This window comes from Diplotaxodon limnothrissa, linkage group LG13, assembly GCF_057381915.1.
Source record: "Diplotaxodon limnothrissa isolate DT_005_m linkage group LG13, D_limnothrissa_male_GT1.1, whole genome shotgun sequence".
In the NCBI taxonomy this organism is placed as follows: Eukaryota; Metazoa; Chordata; class Actinopteri; order Cichliformes; family Cichlidae; genus Diplotaxodon; species Diplotaxodon limnothrissa.
In genome coordinates this window covers 25,604,806-25,618,907 of record NC_140608.1, presented here as the reverse complement: position 1 = coordinate 25,618,907, position 14,102 = coordinate 25,604,806, and the positions used below count along the sequence as shown (strand labels likewise).

Genomic DNA, 14,102 nt, shown 5'->3' with positions numbered 1-14,102 from the left:
AACATAGATTGACCAAATCAATAGCTTTACATTTACACTCACCTTTTCCTCCCCACAAGAGATTAATACTGCCCCAGTCCATCTAACATCTCATACGGAAGAGGATTCTCAGAAAAAAGTCAGAATTATGGCTTTAATCTCAGAATTCTGACTTTTTCCTCAGAATAATTTTTTCTCAGAATTCTGAGATTAAAGTCTTAGAATTCTGACTTTCTTCTCAGAATTCTGGAAAAGAAGAAAAAAAAGACATGCCCACTTTTTTTTTTCCAGTGGCCCTAATCCTCTTCCGTACATCTCATGCCCCACTCTGATGATGTTTATGATGATTTGGATCATTAAACAGTCTCTTTAAGATCAGGTCAAAAGCATTTCAATACCCTCATTTTGTTTTTTGTTTGTTTGAGGCACAAACTGATGGCCGGACATTCTACTTCAGGATTTCTAGTCAAGAATTCATGGCACATCAGTTACAGTAAGTTGTACAGGTCCAGAAGTAGCATAGTAGCTTCAGACCATCACACTACCACCACAATGTTTGACTGCTGGTATATGAGCTTTTTATGAAATGCTGTTTATGAAATTTTAAATTCTGTCTCGTCAGTCCACAGAATATTTGGGGATCAGCAGTGGTTTTGTTCTTGGAACTCTTCCATTGATGCCATTTCTACCCAGTCTTTCCTATTGTTCAATTGTGAACTTTGACCTTAACTGGCTGGCCATTCCTGAGAAGGTTCATCAATGATCTCTGTTTTCTCCACATATGGGTAATGGCTCTCACTGTGGTTGACTGGAGTTCCAAAACCTTGGAAATGGGTTTTAAACCCTCTCCAGACTTCTTCTTCATCCTGGCGTTGTTCCCGCTGGTGCAGGGTCCGCGCTTCGGCAAAGGTTTCTCCATTTGGTTCTGTCCAAGGCGTCCTCAGGTAATGTGTTGACGGTCTTAATGTCCTCCCTAATTTTGTCCATCCACCGTTTCTTCGGTCTGCCTCGAGGCCGGCATTCTTCTGGGTCGATCGTCATAGCCATTTTTGCTACGGAGTTCTCATCGCTTCGAATCACGTGTCCATACCACCTCAGGCGGGACTCAAGCATCTTTTCCTTAATTGGGGCTACGCCTAGTCGCTTCCGTATGTCTTTGTTCGTAACACGGTCCCGTCTTGTAATTCCTAGGCTCCATCGGACCATGCGCATCTCCGTGGTGTTTAGGGCCTGTTCATGTGTGGTCAATGCGGGCCAACATGCGCAGCCATACAGGGCTACTGGGCGGACCACCGTTTTGTAGATTTTATCCTTGAGTCGATCTGGCACTCTTCTGTCGCAAAGGATACCAGTGACCTGTCGCCATTTTAATCAGGCTGCATTTATTTGTGCTTGGACATCGGAGGTGATATTTCCATGGTAGCTGATGACTGAGCCCAAGTAGCGGAACTCTTCTGTCTTCTTCAACTCTTTGTTGTCAATTATGATGGTGCCAACAGTTTGGGGGCCTCCTTCCAGGTATTCGATCTTTTTCGTGTTGAGCCGCATACCATATTCATTGAGCCGGGTCTTCCACAGTTGAGTCGTCATTTGGGTCTCTTCTCTGTCTTTGCTGGTGAGGATTACATCATCGGCAAAGAGGAGAGACCATGGATGAGGTAACTGGAGGTTGGCCGTGATGGTGTCCATACATAGAATGAAGAGGAGGGGTGACAGAGCTGATCCTTGGTGGACCCCAACACTAACTGGGAAGGGAGATGATAGTCCAGCGGCGCATCGGGCTGAACTGGTGACGTTGTCGTAGAGGAGCTGTATCCATTTGACATACGCCTCAGGGACACCATGCGATCTTAGGGAGTGCCATATGAGGTCATGGGGGTACCCTGTCGAAAGCCTTATCAAGGTCTAGGAAGGCCATATGTACTGTCTTGTTCTTTTCCCTATTCTTCTCCAGCAGGAGGCGGGCGGCGTGTATGGCGTCAGTTGTTCCGCATCCCTCTACGAAACCACATTGGTTGGGGGTGACGTTGACAATTTCCCGAAGATGTGCATCGATGACTTTTTCGAAAATTTTCATCGTGTGACATAGTAGGCAAATAGGACGATAATTTGAGCATTCGGCTACATCCCCTTTGTTCTTCCATATGGGTATGGTAATGCTGGTCGTCCAGGCCTTCGGGACTTCCCCTGTGCTGACAATGTTGTTAAACAGTTCTGTCAGGATGGCCGTTCCTGGTTGCCCGAGAAACTTCCAGACTTTGGTTGTTTCCAGTCATGGTTCCGATATTGATTGTTCCAAAACGAAGATGGAGTCGTCTCTTTAGCCCAATCCGTCCATGAGTGGGTAGCCCTTGCTGATTTCCCATGTCGTTCCGTCGAGAACGGCACACGTCGCCTGCGGGGGACGCCCTAGCATTTCCCAAATTTTGACGTTCCATTGCTATTTGATGCGACAATTTGAAGATTCGATTGACTTGTCGCACCGCCTGACATCGAAGACCATCACCGTTGGTTGGTTATCCAGGAGGCACCGCGAGGAGGTGGTGATTGGATTTTGCCTCCCTCTCCAGGGAGGCCCTCTCCAGACTAAAAGATTAAAATTAATTTGTTTTGTCTCATTTTAAGTTTTTTTTTAAATCATAGCATGATGTGTTGCTTTTTGAGATCTTCGCTTCACTTCTTCACTTTGTCAAACAGGTTGTTTTGATTGATTTCTTGACTCAAGAAGTCTGGCAGTAGTCAGGCCTGTTTGTGGCTAGTGAAATTGACCTCAACCACAAAGATTTTTCCAAAAAATCTTTAGCCAATATTAAAATGTAATGATCTGAAACATTTTAATGCAGAAAAATGGCTAAAAATACATCAGGAAGGGGGAAAATATTCATTCATAACACTGTACCTGCTTGAATTTAGTTAGTACTACTTGTGCATCAAAATGAGATGACAAATGAAACGAACACTGTTAATCCACAACCCCATTTTTATTAGAGTTACATGTGGCAAAATTCACATTTCAGGGTTTAAGTCCACTTATTGTGGCCTGTCAGTTCTGAAAACCCCCCAAAACAAAACTGTGTTCAGCAAGCATAGTGAACATTTATCAATGTAGCAATCACAATTTATTCAAAGAAACAATACAAACAATTTCAAGTGTTATATAGTATTAACTTTTCCTCTATATCAGTTCTTCTAATGTATTCCTGCCCATACTCATATACTCATAGTGTACATGACTATATTGTGGACAATGATGTAGATATCAAAACGCTGTACAAAAAACAGGATGTACAGGAAAGACACTCCATACAGCATCCAGATAAAAATTAAAAATACAAAAGAGGCACTTAAGAATATCACACAGACATACACATACTCACATATGTACATGTGGAGTATACTAGAAATCAGAATACTTGAGCCCATGTTATCATATAATTCACCTGAAAAGTTATTTTTACAATTATATCAGATACACTTGGCTGGAAAGCAATGTCAAAACCTTGTTAGCTAACATACACATGGCCGCCTCCTACAGCAAGAACAGCCAACTAAAGAAGTTTTAAACTTCAATCTTTCTTATACTTAACATGGCTTTTAATCTATTGCTACTAGAAGCATACAAATAACTATTAAGATAACACCTATAATTAAAAAACTTAGCTTTTAGTTTAAGTTGACTGGATAGATCAATGCACACTTCCTGATGTCTAATATTTGCCTTTTATTGAAAACTAAACATGACCAAGGAAATGCTGGGGGCGATGAGTTGACATTAACCTGAAATAAATTATTCCAGATTTGTTTTTTGTTTGTTGTTTTGAGTGGCAAGCAAATTCATCTTAAAAGATTCTGGCAGAAATATCAGCAGCACTGAAAACCTAGCCCTAGAAACATTTGAACTCTCAAAAACATGGGCTGAGCTATGGTTGAAACCTAACAAGGGTGTTTAACTTCTCATTTCAGTAAGTCACATTATTGCAAGGTTAGACAGTATCGTCACTATATCATGACTATGATGCACAGCCTTTTAAAACCTACAGCACTTTTAACAGGAAGACACAGATTGTCCAAAAAGTGCAACACACACATAGACAGTATCAAAGTCTGACATAGCTTTGAATTAAAATGAAGCCAATCCGGATTTGCCTGAACCCTGCTTTTTACCTAAAGTCCACCAGATGGCGATAGCTGTGGATGCAAAAAGGCTTCCAGTGCTATAGAAGCCCGTGGAATTCAATTTTTATTTGGTCTTGACCTTTCTAAACCCTTATCTGATGAGTTTATGGGCTTAGTTACTGAATAATAAAAAGATTAAGTCTATTGTTGTAAATCTTGGTCATACAATTTTTCCAAATGGAAGATTATTTGTGGTACAAAATGCTCATTAGCTAACAAGACCCACCCCTCCTTCTCATATCCATACATTTTGGGTAACACTATGGTAGCTACATCCATCTTTTATACTGTCTATGAGAACACACTGCACACCACCAGTCTGATCACATTAACTTCAATCCATAACTTCCAGTTAAGAATGGAAGAAGGCTTTTAGGTGGCATAACACACTGTGGAGGTGTGGCAGCCAAGCTAGCTCACGGCTGTTTTTCACGTCACTAAAACTCGATATATATAGTATATTATAATATAATGTGATTACAGTAATTCCTACTTTGGAATATGATTTGTATATTTTTATTTATTCATAATTTAACCAGTTTAATTATGCCTGTTTGCTAGTACTGATACAAACACCATCTTTAGCTTGTAACTGGTGGAAATTTCCGGTAACATTGGTACTAGCATTTCTACTCTTTGCTGAAGGATTAATAATATTTTCTGAATTCTTGCCTACAAGACCAGAAAAAAATGAACTGCGACAAACCTATCTGACACACTTTGTATTTTCCCCTTATCTTTTAGACTGAAATACAATGTGCATTATTTTAATCAGTGTAGTCACTGCCATTGGATAATTGGCTTTAAGCAGCCCTGGGTTGTTATATAGCAAAATATTTATTGCACAGTTTTAGATTTCACAATTTTCTGCAGAGTTCACAGGTAATAATGTCACCTAAAGCCTTTCTTTTCTTAAGTATTTCTTAAAGATATCAGCTTACCAACACGTTTTATTTTTTGCTATATAGTTCTGTACAATTTTCAGCGGAATTGGCTACCTTTAACATGTAGAGAGTAAAATCGCAGTGCGGATACATAACTGAGCTGTGCCTAAGATTAACAACAAAGTGAAAATTTCAAGTCAGTCAAGTTAAAAAAATCTATAAGTATTGCTGACAAATTAGTCTTATTTCATATGCTTTTTACATGACATGGAAATAAGACAAATTCTTCCTGATCTCCCTTTTCACATTTGCTGTACAGACCCTGTACAAAAGGAGCTCAATCCAGGGTGTTGTTTGGTGGAGCTCCAGCTACATATTTCAATAATCTCACCATCCCAACACCAGCAAACATTCAGCATTCCAGGCCAAAACTTTAAATAAGGCTTCTGTCAAACTTTCTCTACTAGTTTAGATAATTTTGGGATTCGGCTATCTTAGCTCAGGATACAAACCCCACCAAAAGCACAAACAAACAAAAAATAACCCAGCTTTAGATTATAATCCCAAATTCAGTTAAGATAATTCTCTTGCAATAAATAAAGTACTGTTTGAGTTTATAGTCAGCCCTTAAACTAAACAGATTCTAATGATGTGTTCATTAACAGCTCAAACATCTGTACCTGTGTTTTACTGCCCTGGTTTGCATGTCCTTCCACAAAGCAAGTTTATTTCTTTACAATTTAAGTGGTTCATTTTGTTTTTTGTTTTCTGCTTTCAAAACTTTTCCCTACAAAGGAATCATCTCATTGAACTCATTCCTCTCTGCTCGAGCTCCCACCATCATCAGCGCTCCTCCCATGTTGGGACCAAGTCCCGTGCAGCCCTTGAGTCCTCCTTCAGCCAGCTCATGGCACATCGTGGCATTGTGGGAAGACACAATATTTCCACTACCTGCAGGTGTGAATATGGTGCTCTCCATCCCCCTCCTCTGTTGCTCTGGTGTTGGAGCAGGCGCCCTAATCCCACTACTTCCAGCACCCACGCTACCTCCAGCACCAGCACCACCTCCCCGCTTTTTAGTTGGTGGTCCCCAGAGGAACGCGTGGGCAGGTCTGTAGTGTTGGCGGGCATAGCAGAGCAAGCGTCGGCGGGTGGCTGGCAGGCGGATGGTGTAGACAAAGTATTCCAGGATGCTGTGCTGCATGTTGGACAGGGTGCCGTGGCACAGCGACTCCTCCAGGAAGAAGCGAACCAGCGGGGCCTTAAAGGCCTCATAGCCGAGCTCACCCAGGGACTTCAGGATGCGAGTGATCCGCAGGTAGTTGTGGTGGGACCTTCAATAAACACGGCGGTTGAGAAAGAGAATTTTGATTGATTAGAATAGTTTGAAATAGCTTTTCTGAAATAGCCATCTAGGACCTCCTCTGTAATAAGTGTCCAAAATAAGTATTTGGACACTTATTTTGAAACATAATCAAATTAACTTTAATTTCAACGGTCACTGGACTGCAAGACTGCACGTACCAATCATTTCTGTTTTTTAGAAACTTTATTTCCTCCTGGAAGTTATTCTTGTATCACCATCTTCAGACCCCATTCCTTCAGTGTCTCTTTTATAATGTTTCTGGTGTAACAGCTTTTTTCCTGCACGATTTGCACGTCCATATCCACTAGCATCAGATAACCCTGTGTTGGTATAATGTCCTCCCGATAACCATCACCTCTCTGTGGACACGGGCGGTTAAAAGTACCCATTTATTGCTCTACCTATACCACTTATCACACGTATAGGTTAAAAGATGGACAGATCACAAGCCTGTTCCACAGCTGACACACACGTCCCTACACAATCGCACATCGATGGGCAGTTTTATGGAACAACCCAACCACTGTTCATTCTGTGGTCTAGATTGAAGTAAAGGTGATGGCCTTCAATACAACCATGATGTAATGTCTGATGTCTCTGGCAATATAATTATTATTTACTGTTTGGTGTGGCTACTTGGCCCATGAGAAATCTAGAAACCAGATTCAGACATCTTTGTGCATTTTAATGGCAAGAGAATGGAAAGAAAATACACTGTTGTCAGCTTTGTTTTCCATGTGTTTAGAGCTTAACGCAACAATTAGATTCAAATGGTTTAAGGAAGGTTTGTGACTGGAGGAGATTGTGGTAATAAAAGGGAAAGTAATGCTTTCCCTTCTAAAAGGTTTTAGGTACAAGGACAAGCACACGCTTTAATGTAAACTGCAAAGTGCGGCATTCAGGTGGTCCTTTGGCAGGAGGAAACACCGTACCTTATCTCAAGCAATGAAAACATCGAAACGGGATGTGAAACAAAAAAAACAACAACAATTGTTCTTTTAAATTGCCCTTTAACCATCTGTTTGTCCATTCAAAACATCCTCTTTCACATTCAGCTGCTGTTAGAGGAGCAATTAAGTTGCAAAGGATTTAGAATGATTGCCTTGCTAAAGGACTGAAAAGCAGCTACTGGCAACTATGCGATAACTTCACACAAATTGTAGCTGCAATTTTATCCCCCCCAAGCTACTGCACAGTGCATTTAAATATATAACGTTCGCAAGTGTGTGTGTGTACTTACTCATTAAGGTGTTGGAAGCGCTCCTGCCAGTTCGGAGCCCGAGCAACATTGCCACTCTTATCCAGCAGCTTGACGCCGTAGAAGTCCAACATGAGGGAATAGGCCGCCAGGAATCTCCGCTTTGCTTCCCGAGTGCTTTGGAATTCCTGATGTGATTCAACACAACAAATCAGAAACAAACAGACAGGTTGTGTACAAAAGCAGCTTTTCTCTTTAGGTGATCAGAAGAAGCAGAAGAGAAAGCTGTATGCAAACACTGGGTAATCGCCCGAAAACGAGTCTGAAATTTCATGAGGGACACATTTCTACCTACTTTTAATGGGAGCATGCACATGCAAACCAGCTGTGTTGTTCAAACAGATGTCTAATTTAGTCAGAGCCAAAGCTGAATGAGTATTTCCCAGAACGGTTGTTTGCTTTGTCACATTTGAGCGACTTATTTAAACGAGAGTGTATCGGCATTCTTAAAACTTCACTCGATTCCAAATTTGCTAAATTTGTGCTAAATTATTTCGGTAGTGAAATGTAAAGACTCAACCATGGGAAACACTTGTGCGATGAAAAGCCACAACTAAAGCAGTGATGCAAAACATTAGCAAAACCGTGACACTGAGCTGTGTTTTCCCCCTGCACTGAAAGCGCATTATAATGCACCTGAGCTGCCAGCGACACTCCACTAACTGTGAGCAACTCATAGTTCTTTGCAATGAAAGCATCAAAATCGGTTCACAGGTGGAAAGCTTTCAGTGTTATATGTCTGAATATAACCACATTTAAGTAAAAAAACGATCTAATATGCTAATGTAGGAAAGCAGAAGTGAAATCTAACACCAAACAACAGATATTTAGGTAGAAACTATAAAAAGAAGAGTGACCGCAGGAGCACAGCTGGAGATCAAGCACATGTCATCACAGTTTAATGAAGCACAGCATTAATAAAGCGGACCATCACAGACTAGTAGAGACAGAATATGTGTACGAAACTCACTTTGATTTCGTCCTGAGTCAGTTCATGTGCGTAGAAGTTGAGCCCTTGTTCTCTTAATGGGAACAGCCTGGGGTACAGAAATGGAGTAAAAACACTGTAAAAACATACAACACAATAACTACAGGGATGTGATGGTCAAGAAATACATCTGCCTACCAAATAATGAAGATAATTACTCAGTGTAATTTCTCAGCAGGTGCTACTGTTTGCTCACTGTGCATGGTATGTAAAGGCTGTCCACCTCTTTCTTCTAGGCTAGTAAAGTGACTGCTAAAACCTTCCCACCGAATGTTAACCTGGCAACCCTACCAGAACTATGTGAATCGCTACATTCACTATATCAAACATGTAAAGGTCAGCAGCAAAAAAGGCAGCCTGCACATAGAGCCTGGAAGTTGCTGTGTATGTACATGAAGACCAAAAACACAAGTAAAATAGTACTGAATAGGAGTGTTTGCCTACTTAACAATGAAGCTAGCATGGATGTGCCAAATAACTGCAGTTCCTTCAATGGCCACATGAGGCTGGCCCCAAAAGCAAGTCGTTCCCCTTTAACACTTGTTGTGCATTGTAACACTTCCATGTTACATATCAAACATGGAAGCCATATCAAGCTAACTACAGTTGTCAAGCTTGATGTGACAATCACCGTTTAAGCCAACGGTCCCCAATCTTTTTTGCGCCACGGACCGATTTAATATCAAACAACATTTTCACGGTGGTAGTCGCGTTGTGTCGCGGATAAAGGTGTCGCGGACAAATACAACAAAATAAAATGATACGACCAAGGCAAAAACTGTGGTATTTTGTAAATATAATAATAAACGCGAATTCACTGTTTAATTGTGTAACTTTATTAGCAGTGTCCTCCTGCTAATAAAACGACTCAACAACATTGAGAGTCACGTGTCTTCTCTGCCCTTTAATGCGCTCTGGTCTCTATGGTAACGCGTAAACATTTCTTTCAAAATAAGACACACAACTACAACACAGGAAAAGAACAATAAAAACTCCGAAAACCATAAATTTCACACCCGAGCCTCAACTCTCGCGGCTTGGTACCAAACAACTCACGGACTGGTACCGGTCCATGTCCCAGGGGTTTAAGCCACTAAAATCAGTTCTGAAACCTGACTGGACAGGTTAAACTAAGTGAGCGGTCATTAAAATATTCCTGTTTTTTATTGAACTTTAATCTGTAACAGGATAGAAAAAGGAAGCTTTGACATGTCATGTTACCGTGCCTTCTTGCAGGCTAAGAACAACTTGATGCACAAACACACAAGCTGCATGAATATTAAAACAAATGGAGGGAATGTCTCACCACTGAATATAGGTGTGATTGTGCTCCAGTTTGTCATAGTCGCCTCTCCACTTAGAGAGAATCTCCTCTATGTAGATACCTGAGAAGAAAGAGGAGCTAAATAGCTGCAAAATAGATCTGTATTGCATGTGTGTGCGCTTGTGTGTGTGTGTGTGTGTGTGTGTGTGTGTGTGTGTGTACGTGTGTTTAAACAGTGGATCAGTCCACTAATCTGCTGGGCTTTCCCTGTCAAACTTGACCTTTAGCCAAACAAAACTCACTAAGGCCAGCACTAACATCACTTCTCTCCAGTGTTAACAGATCTGCATGGAGAGTGCACTTTTTTCTCTGTGTGTGTGTGTGTGTGATATCTGACCATCAGGCACTAGAGGGATCTTGTTCAGGTAGAAGCGCAGGTTGCGGTACTCATTGGGCTGCCGGGACCTTCTGAAGTTCTTCACATGAACACACACAGATAAAATATATCACAAAGGGTGTCTGCATTAGTGTGAGTGTATGTGTGTGATGAAGCCTGTCTATTCTCATTGTAGGGTACACATGTGTGTGTTCATGTACCGGGTAGCTGTGCCGATATTTGTAGAGGTCCCTGGCGGCATAGAAACTCCTCTTCATCTTTGGAACAGACTCCGGGGAGTCAGTCAACTGAAAGAGGAAGAAAGAAGGAAAGACAGAAAAAAAAGACTCTTAAGAATGGAAAAAAGAAAACAGATGGTGTGTTGCCCTTAGATGCCATTTAGCTGAATTAAAAACATTTAGTTGCTTGGAACATTAATATCTATGTTTTTCTCATAAAAATGGACAATTTACATCAGCACTAATGTGAACCACCACCAACCAGACACCTCTGTCTAATCGGGGTCATTTTTTTCATAAAATTTAAAGTGAAATGTGTTTCTTTGGTCTTTCTAACCTTTAGGGCCCTGCATGGTCAGGCTCCTCAATATTTATCTGACCTGCTGAAACCACATACATCTTCTTGGGCTTTAAGGTCATTAGATCAGAGACTGCTGGTGGTACCGCGCACTCGTTTTAAAACTCGTGGTGATCGGGCCTTTCAGACTGTGGCACCACGGTTGTGGAATTCTCTCCCACTGTCTCTTCGCTGAACGGACTCCATTGATTCTTTTAAGAAACAGCTGAAGACATTTTTATTTAGAAAAGCATTTGATTAATTTCTTCTTATGCTGTTTTTATAGTTTTATTGTTTTACATTGTTTTATTTACTGTTATATTGTTTTTATATTCCCATTTTCTGTGTTGTAAAGCACTTTGTGATTTTTATCTGTGAAAAGCGCTATATAAATAAATTTTACTTACTTACTTACTTACTTCTTAGGTCATTTACTATAATCCATAAACTATCTCCCTCCTGACTTTAAAAAAAAGTCCAACTTATAAAAACAGAGCAAAACCATAAGTCTGGTTTAACTTTTAAGAAATAATCTATGAAAGATTGCTCCTGTTCGACTGTTATAACCTGCTGGTTCCTGTATTATAAAACAGTGTGAAATAGCCTAATAACAACAATCCCGTCAGCTACTCTGAACGTTATTGCACACAGTTTATGTGTCTGTAGCCTAAAAAGAATAAAACGTTTTCACTTTCTTTGTAAACCTGTAGGCAGTGTAGGGTTGGAGTTATGGTTCCTTAGATTACTTTGATAATTAACAAACATCACGTGAACAGGATGTAGCCCATAACATGTATGACAGTAGTTTACAGTAAGAAACCCAAGACTGAATCCATTTCTTCTCAAATTTGGCATGATTTTGACACCTAGCTTGCACAGTCCCACCTGGCGTGCTGATGCCTACAGTAAGATCACAGCATGGCTGTAGCATGAGGGCTGGGGGGATAAATACGCAGTATTTTAAATACTAGAATTTATTGCACTAACGCTCTCTAGCATTCAGAATTTATTAGTTATTTCTATCTTTACCGTATTTAACATTATCTGTGCTGAATCAGCACATGTACAGACACGGTTTACTCTGAAAATTACACTTGGGAGTTTGAATAGGTTATAATTTTGCGGCAGTAACCTGCTAAATGCATCTAAACTTCCACAAAAAAACAAAACAAAAAAAAAACAAACTTATTTGGTTGAGTCCATTTAAAAATAAAACATCGCAATAAAGGGCGACCTCGTCCTTATCCTGCCTGGCTGCCGTGTGTGTGGTCATTAACCTGCCTGTACACGGTCCCAGAGGAGGCTGAGCTGCTGCTGATCGTTTGTTCCCGGCAGATAATTCAGTGGTTATGTGAACTCATAACTCATATTGAAATAATGGCAGTATGGCAGAAGGATTGTCGCTATGATTTTCTCATGTGGATTTTTTTTTCCATTTTAATCTTGCTCTAAATTACGAGGAGAACCTGTCCCCTATAATTTGTCCCCGCGTAAATGTACAGCCGTTTTCCACAGCATGCGTGTACAGCACGTCTTCACGGTACATGAACTTGACGTATTTCTGAATGAAAGTTTGGTGTGAGCTGTGTCTCGGGTGCAGACATCACCGTAGCCCGGTTGTCCTTACTGTGTCCCGGCCTTTTTGCCGGTGGCCCACATGTCCCGGCTCTCCGGCGTGAAACGTACCTGCGGTGTGCTGTCTCCGGCGTGCCCCGCGGCCCTCTCGCTCTCCGCCGGGCTGACGGAGTCGGAGATGCCGCTATCATCTTCAGCCGCCGGCTCGTCGCTCTCCGAGTCCGATCCCCACGTCGAGTCACATTCCTCAATCGTGCTCGGCTCCTTGAAACGCCAGCTGCCCACCAGGTTTCCCATCTAAAAAACATGCAATAACCGCCTTCTTCTTCTTCTTTTTAATTATCGCTTTTTAAAAAAAAAAAAAAGGTATAAATACTACATAATTTTGCCCCCAGCCTCGTTTTTCGGTTTGCAGAGCGGTGGGTTTGCACTGCGCTCAGTGCGGAGCTTTTAAATGGCAGAAAAGGGGGATTTCCACACTGGAAGGATGATGCGTGTTTCTGTATGAGAGGCCATTAGTGCCGCAGAGGCAAGAGGCGGTCTTACACCTGTGAATTGTATGAAACAAGGTTACAGTTGAGTAAAGCTAAGCTAGAGACTAAAACTATGAGTGGAAAACCTCCAAATAAAAAACCCCCCTAAAATAACAACAAAATAAAATAAAAAAGGGTAGATTACTAATATATGTGTAAGTATACATGTAGTCTACGCTGCCAGTGATGTTGAAAAGGTGCAAAAATGATCAAGAATCAATGTCAGAATTTAATATTGATTCAGTCAAATTAAAGTTGACAGTAAAAGATTAATTTAGCACAGTTTCAATTATTGTTTGCTATCTGGGATAACTAGCAAAAATTGATTTTTTTTTTAACATCAATACAATCAGCTTGAGGACACTTATGCTTACATGTTTATTGGGACTACGAAAGCGTAACACTAAAACAAACACTAATAAAAGCTAAACTTAAATGAGCAAACCCAGTTTGGAATTTTAATAACTGAATACAAAGAATCATATGCTCTTTAATGAAACACAAATTATGATTGAAAAGGTAAAATTAAAACAACTCTCATAAGAAAAAGTGAATGTTGTATCATCAAAATACACATTTGTAGTTAAGGTTAATGCCAAATGTTAACTAATTTAAGAACTTAACAATGTACAGTGTTGTTAAATACATAATTTGTGTTGTATGCTATTGATACAAGGCTTTCTGCAATCACAAAATATGTCCCAGGATTTTTCTTTTGGAATATGTAGGCTATTTACAGTAGCTTAAGCATGTGCCACTGTCTGTCCCTCTGCAACTACTCTGATAAAAACAGTAAGAGTGTTCAAAGAGTCCCAAGTTGTTCCCTTTGCAGTCATGGTTACTGACTGAATCCTGGGAGGTTTTTCAGGAATTAATTACAAAAATAATGCCACAAAACTTTTATTCAATTTTATATACTATACATTAACTGTGAATATGTAAAAATGATGCAAATATGATATTTACAGCACATTTCCAACAGAGCTCCAAATCAAATACCTTTATGTTGCTCTTTATGATTCTTTGTAAGTATTTTAAGGAGTCTATCATCATTACTGGCAGATACAATGTTTCTTATTTGCTGTATTCTGTTGCTCTGTGGCATTAATCACCTTCTATACATATCA

General features: G+C 40.5%; 1 protein-coding gene across 1 annotated transcript; it reads right to left on the bottom strand.

Moving 5' to 3' along the window:
• Window positions 1–5,826: 5,826 nt before the first annotated feature.
• ogfrl1 (opioid growth factor receptor-like 1) lies at window positions 5,827–12,739 on the bottom strand. Its single transcript, XM_085369583.1, has 7 exons — window positions 12,554–12,739; window positions 10,513–10,599; window positions 10,313–10,391; window positions 9,958–10,036; window positions 8,634–8,700; window positions 7,646–7,791; window positions 5,827–6,373 (listed from the first exon to the last, which is right to left on the bottom strand). Exons 1-7 carry the CDS (start codon window positions 12,737–12,739, stop codon window positions 5,827–5,829), a joined length of 1,191 nt encoding a protein of 396 aa, XP_085225709.1.
• Between the last annotated feature and the right edge of the window lie 1,363 nt (window positions 12,740–14,102).

Bases quoted from the DNA above. Each gene is read 5' to 3' on its own strand.
- ogfrl1 (XM_085369583.1), bottom strand. From the start codon at position 12,739: ATGGGAAACCTGGTGGGCAGCTGGCGTTTCAAGGAGCCGAGCACGATT. The intron at 10,600-12,553 runs GTACGTTTCACG...TTCCTCTTTCAG, and splicing joins CCGGAGACAGCACACCGCAG to TTGACTGACTCCCCGGAGTC. The intron at 7,792-8,633 runs GTGAGTTTCGTA...GAATCACATCAG, and splicing joins TGACTCAGGACGAAATCAAA to GAATTCCAAAGCACTCGGGA.